The sequence below is a fragment of the Eimeria acervulina genome, genomic scaffold, assembly GCF_000499425.1.
Source record: "Eimeria acervulina Houghton genomic scaffold, Eah_scaff358, whole genome shotgun sequence".
Classification (NCBI taxonomy): Eukaryota; Apicomplexa; class Conoidasida; order Eucoccidiorida; family Eimeriidae; genus Eimeria; species Eimeria acervulina.
The window spans coordinates 26,217-32,621 of NW_013547359.1; the positions used below are offsets into that span (position 1 = coordinate 26,217).

The window sequence follows — 6,405 nt, forward strand, 5'->3', positions numbered from 1 at the left end:
CCGATCTTCTGCGGGGTATCGAACCGATCGTAGCGAGCTCTGATCTCATAGGTGCATGGCCTGCTCGAGTCAAGCCAGCATGAAGCAAAGAAGTCGACGGCTACCAGCCACTAGTGTGTGCAAGCTGCCAAATTTACGAGGCCATGTTTGAGGACGATTTATTGCAGCTTATCGATGGCTTTCTCACAAATAAGCACGACCATAGTATGATCAGACATCGACAATTCCTTGGAGCCCATATGGAAAGACTACGTGACGAATGTACTTGCCCGCAGGCAAAGGCTGATCCCCCGAAAAAGGTACTGTGGAGAGTGGAGACCTTTAACGGCGATATGAGTGCTGCCTTCATGGCTCTCCCCTTGCATATATATATATATATATATGGCGCATGAACGGCGAGCTAAATGTCCCCCAACAATACTGTACCTCCCCGCTAAAACGGTGCGTTGTACAATGTGTACATTGGTGTTCGGGAGAATACCTCGCAGGCTAGAATCAAGTATTTACCTAACGATACAGCTTATTTGGCAGCCTATTGACACACTTGGAATGTACTGGTATCAGAGCTCAAGCTTGGAGCGATTCATCAGGGATGGTAGAGTCCTGAGAGCAGGAAAGTGAGGCTTCGGCAATAACTGCGCCAGCAAAGATAAACGGGCACCACTCTACAAGGGAAAATTGGCAAGAGAGAGGACACCACGGCAAATGTAGAGCTGCAAAAATTTGGACTGAGTTGTGCACAGTTTTATCCAAGTCGTAGCTGCCACAGAGCAAAGTAGACTGACAAGTTACGAACAGATATCCGAAGTTGCCAGTTACCCGAGCTCGCCTACTCCACCGCTCACTGAGGAGTCTGCTCAAGTCAAGACGAATAAATCAAATCGTCAGCCTCAGAAAGCTGTACACGAGGAAAATAAACAGAATGAACAAACAACAACGAGTGGAAAACGAAGTGCATCGTGCGAATTTTTCGGATTACGAAGAAGTGGCAGCCAGCCTAGGCTTCGATGATGCACTCCAGCCAAGAGATTTCGGTAAAGCAGTCCCTCAAAGGGGCTCCTATGGAGTGATATTGAGTACGCGGCACATCATCTGTGTGTGGTATAGCGAACTCTCTGACGCCAGGAGCCTTAAGTAGACAAACTGCTGCAGGATTCGCAAATAGGCGATCCGCTGGCCCACAGGAGTGGCAATAAGGAAGCAATTAAATGCACTTCACAGCAGCAATGCGCAGTAAAAAAGGGTCTAATGTTGGCATTGCAATAGCCACTGGCACAACTAAACGCGCAGCGCGTGCCACAAGAAGCGGACATGCACAGCCTGTGATCGATTGTGGAACGGCCCTGCCTCGCGGGTGCCGTCCTGTGTAGCTGCAAATATTGGAACAGTACTTGGGACAAGCGTTGCAGTTGCATAACCCGGCGAAACAAGCAACTATGGCGGTGCTCCCAAAGTATTCCACCCCATTTTATTTGCAAGCACTTTCGAAATGGCTGGTTTTTTGGAGAGAATAGCGAGAGAGAAGTAACATGAGAAGGGGCAGCGCCCAACATGCAAGCGGTAGAAATATAACTGGTACAGAGCATTACTCTTCCTGGAGTATACAAAAGGAAGTGGTGTTCTACGGCAGACCGGATGCATGAGGGGGAAAAAGGCTGATGTGACCAGGTGCACCCCGGCGGGGTCACAGGTAGGGCCGGGAAGGAAACCGGAGACTGTCGGGGAAGAAAACCACCAGGGAGAGCCAGTAGCATAAACATTTGCTACTCTATATTTTCAGCCAATCAAGCTATTAAAACGTGCCCGGGCTGTGCAGCTGCTCACTATTACTGCGCCAGGCTCAGCCTGTTGACTTGTGTCCTATCACGGGCCATGGCTTCCAGTGCAGAAAAAATGTCTTTTCCCGCCAGAGGGGACCAGAGCAATGCATCATTTCAAGTTTATTGATAACAAAGGAGAGTTGCTGAGCTCATACGTAGTTATATGTACGGTCCTCCGCCACAGTGTGGAGAACTTTAGTGGTGAACGTGTGAGCGAGTAGAGGCCAATAGCCATGGTTAGAGTATATTTCCTGCCTACATCTAATACGATGGAGTACAACAACATGGAAGCCTATGACATGCTTTACAGTAGCGTTGACTACTCAGGTTCCACCAAATTCCTGATGCTGCGGAAGTCGTACCAGAAAGCATTTTTCCTGGGTTTGCCCCTGCCTTTCTGTAGGAGCAACAGCAACGTCACGGCCTGCGCGCCTAACGAGAGTCGCCATGTTAGAAGCGGCACTTCATGTACGAATTTTTGCATCTGCTCATTGTTGTACATTCAACACCCCTTTGTTTGGGGGGCTCAAGATACCTTGCAAAACTTTTCAGGGGAACGGTTTGCCATACTGCCGTATCCTTTGGGGGGATCACTGCACTCTTTAATATTTCGGTGCCGGCAAAAGAGGGAATATCTTAGCGAAGCCCAAGCATGCTTTTTCTTTTGCCAGGCGGTGGCAGCAGTGAGGGCGCTCCACACGCGTGGTGTACCCCATGGCAACATAAGCTCGAAACAACTTTTCTTCATAGACCAAGCAGGGCGCCGCCTGGCGTTGTCATTGCTTGAAAGAAAGGTGCATTCTCTAGGCCCCTGTGCTACGGCCACCAACGAAGGCATCTCAGTGAATAATTGTCTAGCCACGCTGGTTGACCAACGGGCGGAGGCTCTTGCTGACATCAGAGCGCTTGGAAGGCTGTTATACGAATTGTGCTGTCTTGAACCACCACAGCATATGTGCTGCCTGCTGGATCGCAAATGGCGCTGCCAAACTGCGAAGCAGGTAAGTGGAATGTCCCAGCGGAGACAAACGGGCGAAGGCTCCTTTTCTGGGGCAAACGCAAGCTGGAGACCAGAAAACGTAGTGCGCCAACAAGAGCTGTACCCTCCTATTTCTCAGCGTTACCGGCCGGAGGTAGCAGAACTTGTGCACTTATTGCTGTTGGGGGAAGCAAGCGCGCTTCCCACAGCTGCAGGCATTCTGGAACTGCCGTTTCTCGAGGTACCAAGTAAAGCAGTGGCAATGCAACTATCTATGTTCTCTCACAACCAAGACGGCAGTACGCAACCCCGCGACTACGCATCTCCAAGGCTTACAAGGCTGAGCAAGTCCGCTTTGCTGTATGTGAATATTGACACCACTGAGTGTGCGTGTACTCGCCCTAGCTTTCCAAGTTCAGCAGCCATAGGCGGCAATGCAGGTTGACGTAGCTGGATATCATACGTTTTTTGATAGGGAGATGGATTCATCAACGCCGACATTACAGCAGTTGACAAACACTCCAGTAAGGGAAGAGGCAAAAGCATGCTTTCGAGTTATCGCATCTAGCGCTCGCTTTACGGACAAACACGATGAGCGTACTCAAAGTAATCAGCCCACTTCAATGGCATCGACATTGAACTGCAGTGAAAACTGTTGTAGGGAGCATGTGGGAGAAAAAGGGGAGAATATGCGTGTCGAAAAGGTAAGGAGGGCCATGACAGCTGTCACCGTTTGTCGGTGACGGCCATTGCTGAAGGCACACGATCGAGAGTGTTTATTTGCTGTCAGCGCTTGAGCGGTGAGCAAGTGAACTCCGCCCCATTCAAAAAGCTTCCAACGACTCGAAGAAACAGCCAGAAGCTTCAAAATTGTGTATCAAATGCCCAAGATAACTTCAGATGTCATGGGACGCAGAAAGATCCCGAATATCGCGTTTCCTTAGATGGTACATCCGCGGGTCCGACTGATATCAAGGTGGATCAGCAGCAGCAACTGCAAGAGGAGTCACCCATGTTTGGGGAAGCTGCGGTGCACGCAGTGATGGCTGCCCGCAAGCTTCGAAGAAAACAGCAAAATGCAGAAAGAGAGAGCCAGTTATCAAAAATCCGCGTCGAGTATGCTAAGGAGAGGATGGCTGTAGAAGAGACTGTGAGAAACCGGCTTCTGCAGGAAAGCTCCATAGGGATGCCCAAGCAAATCTCAGCGGAGCAAGAGAAACTGAAACCTAGGGCATCCAGTTTCACGAGCAACATCCCAGTAAGGCCTTAGCGAGGGTGAATTTTCAGGTATTTCTTCTCTCAGTTGTAGATGCTTTGCGTGCAAATTCCCGCACGTGACCTTCACTTTCAATATGCACACTGCCGACAGGGCATTGATTTGGCAAGGCCATGCGCTTCGAGACGCGCTACTCCCTTTGCGCTGCGCGCTTTGCGCAGTGTACACGCTGCTGCCGCGCTCCACGCAGTTGCATCTGTGGCCCCCCTCATAAATCATTACCGCATACGGCAGGCATAGATGCAGCAGGTGCCGCAGGATCTGCTGCAGCAGGGTTTAATGCAGCATCCCTTCCTGATTTGGTGAGCGACAACACTGAGTATTTTCACACTAACCTTGTAGCCTGCTTTGCATCGGCAAGTGCATCACATTAAGTGCACCCATAACTTCTCTGTGTACCCAGATACCGCCTGCGCCTGTAGTGCATTGACCATAAGGTTCCTTGCCTCATTTGATGTAATCTGTGGGAGCTCAACCGATGTCGTTGCCTGCAGCGTCCAAAGATACGACGAGTGGGTCAGCAATACTGCCACAGTGTGTATTCTGCAGCATATCAGGTGAACCTGGGGGGAGACGTAAATTGCTTACGGAAGCGAGCATGAAAGTTGCAAACACAGGCTTGTGTGAAAACCGGTTGTGGAGCGTGTAGGCCCCGTCTTGCGCGCCTGTAGAAGAACACTACCCTCCAGATGATTCGCAGTGCAGTCACCAAGGGTGTTTGACCCACTTCGGCCCAGCAGGCGGGTCTTCTGTTAAAGTTGCGCGTAAACCAAAATCTCATTTAGAAGCACCATGGCCAAATCAACTTCAGGTGCGGCACCTTCGATGGTACCACCAAAAGATAGGGAGGGGATGCTTGGCGGACAAGGGGCAGTGACGAGTGCGCCCAGGGCTTTTGGGGCCTTGCGTACAGCGAGAGCATGCGACGCAACCCCCGATGCAACTTGTGGACATTTGCCCCTCTGTTGATTGAGATTTTTTGTGGATTCGGTGCGACGTACTGCTTCGAACCAGACGAAGTTGGGGACGAACGTAACTGAGAAAGCTCATCAAGTGCACTTTGGATCCACCACAAAGCCAAATGCAGGTTCGTTTGCCCCTTCCTTGCAGCATTTCGACCTCCCACGATTGGCAAAAGACTGGAAAATGGGGAAAAGAAGAGCAACAGAGCGACACGGCGAATTTTTGGAATACCTTGTACCAATCCGCGCGCATGAATTGCCCCTGCAGCGGCTTTAATAGAGGAGAACGCAGGCCATGTGGAAAAGCTCGTTTCTAATATCCGAGGGAAGGAGGACAGAGTGGCAATGGCCACAGACGATACCCTCGAAGACCACAGGCTATGCAAAGAAGAACAAGGCCCCAGTGTACAGGCGGATCATACACACTATTCCGTCGCCAAGTGCACGGTGACAGAGGAGGCTGTGGGGCAACAACAGCAGCACTGCCTGCCATTTGCCTTGTGGGAATCTGTAGAGTCCAGTAGATGGTTCACGGCCAAGGAACCTCCACTTTCGGAAACACTAGGTATTCCTTCAACCGATTCGGTCGCCACTTTTCAGGGACATCACACGCAATGGAGATCTATGCAACAGCCGACCCTTCACGTTCTCGTAGGTTTACGAGAGACTGAAACAAGCTGCAGCTGCACCGAAGAATCACAGCTTTTGCCTGTCGCCCACTTTGGTCTGTCTTCCACCGGGTGCTCTGACTAGGGCTCCCGATCGGTCAAAGCCGTAGAGAACATTTTATCAAACTTGTTTCTGCATCATTCCGTTGTTTCACATAATTGGTCTGACGACTGCCAAGCCGTAGGGGTGCGCAAGTCTCCGAATCCGTTTATGCGAGACTTGTGGCTAAAGCCAAGCTGTAAGGGAAAAGGAGGATAGAAGGGCCTTTCGGTGCAAACAGCTGCTGGCTGGGCAGTGATGTTCCCATGTGAGCACGAATTTGTTGTACAGCGTTAGGCAGCACTAGGGTCGTATGAGGCAAAGGCACCTTCTCTATGATGAACCTAGTTACCTGCGTTTGAGAAAGTAAGACAGTGACGTGAGAAGCATGCCCCAGAGTCAACTTTTTCGCACGCACAGGCGGGTTTGTCGTGTCGAAGGGCCTGCAACAGCTTTGATGAGTCTCTGAGAGAAAAATGTGCTGTGCTGCTTGTGTTACGAACAAAATGAGTCAGTGTAGAAGGTCATTGCAAATGCATCAAATTACCCTTTAAGGGCATTGCCGGGGTGCCCGACTTTCTAGCAATAGATCCGAAAGCTCGTAATTTGCTACACCTTCACCTTCAAAACCACGCAAGGAATGAGCGTCCTGGAAACTGC

The 6,405-nt window shown here is 50.5% G+C and overlaps 1 protein-coding gene across 1 annotated transcript; it reads left to right on the forward strand.

Annotated features, from left to right (window-relative positions):
• Positions 1–3,278: 3,278 nt before the first annotated feature.
• Positions 3,279–4,069, forward strand: EAH_00034770 (hypothetical protein, conserved; the record flags this gene model as incomplete). The annotated part of the gene is made up of 2 exons (XM_013392157.1): positions 3,279–3,503; positions 3,590–4,069. 2 exons carry the CDS (start codon positions 3,279–3,281, stop codon positions 4,067–4,069), a joined length of 705 nt encoding a protein of 234 aa, XP_013247611.1.
• Positions 4,070–6,405: the final 2,336 nt, after the last annotated feature.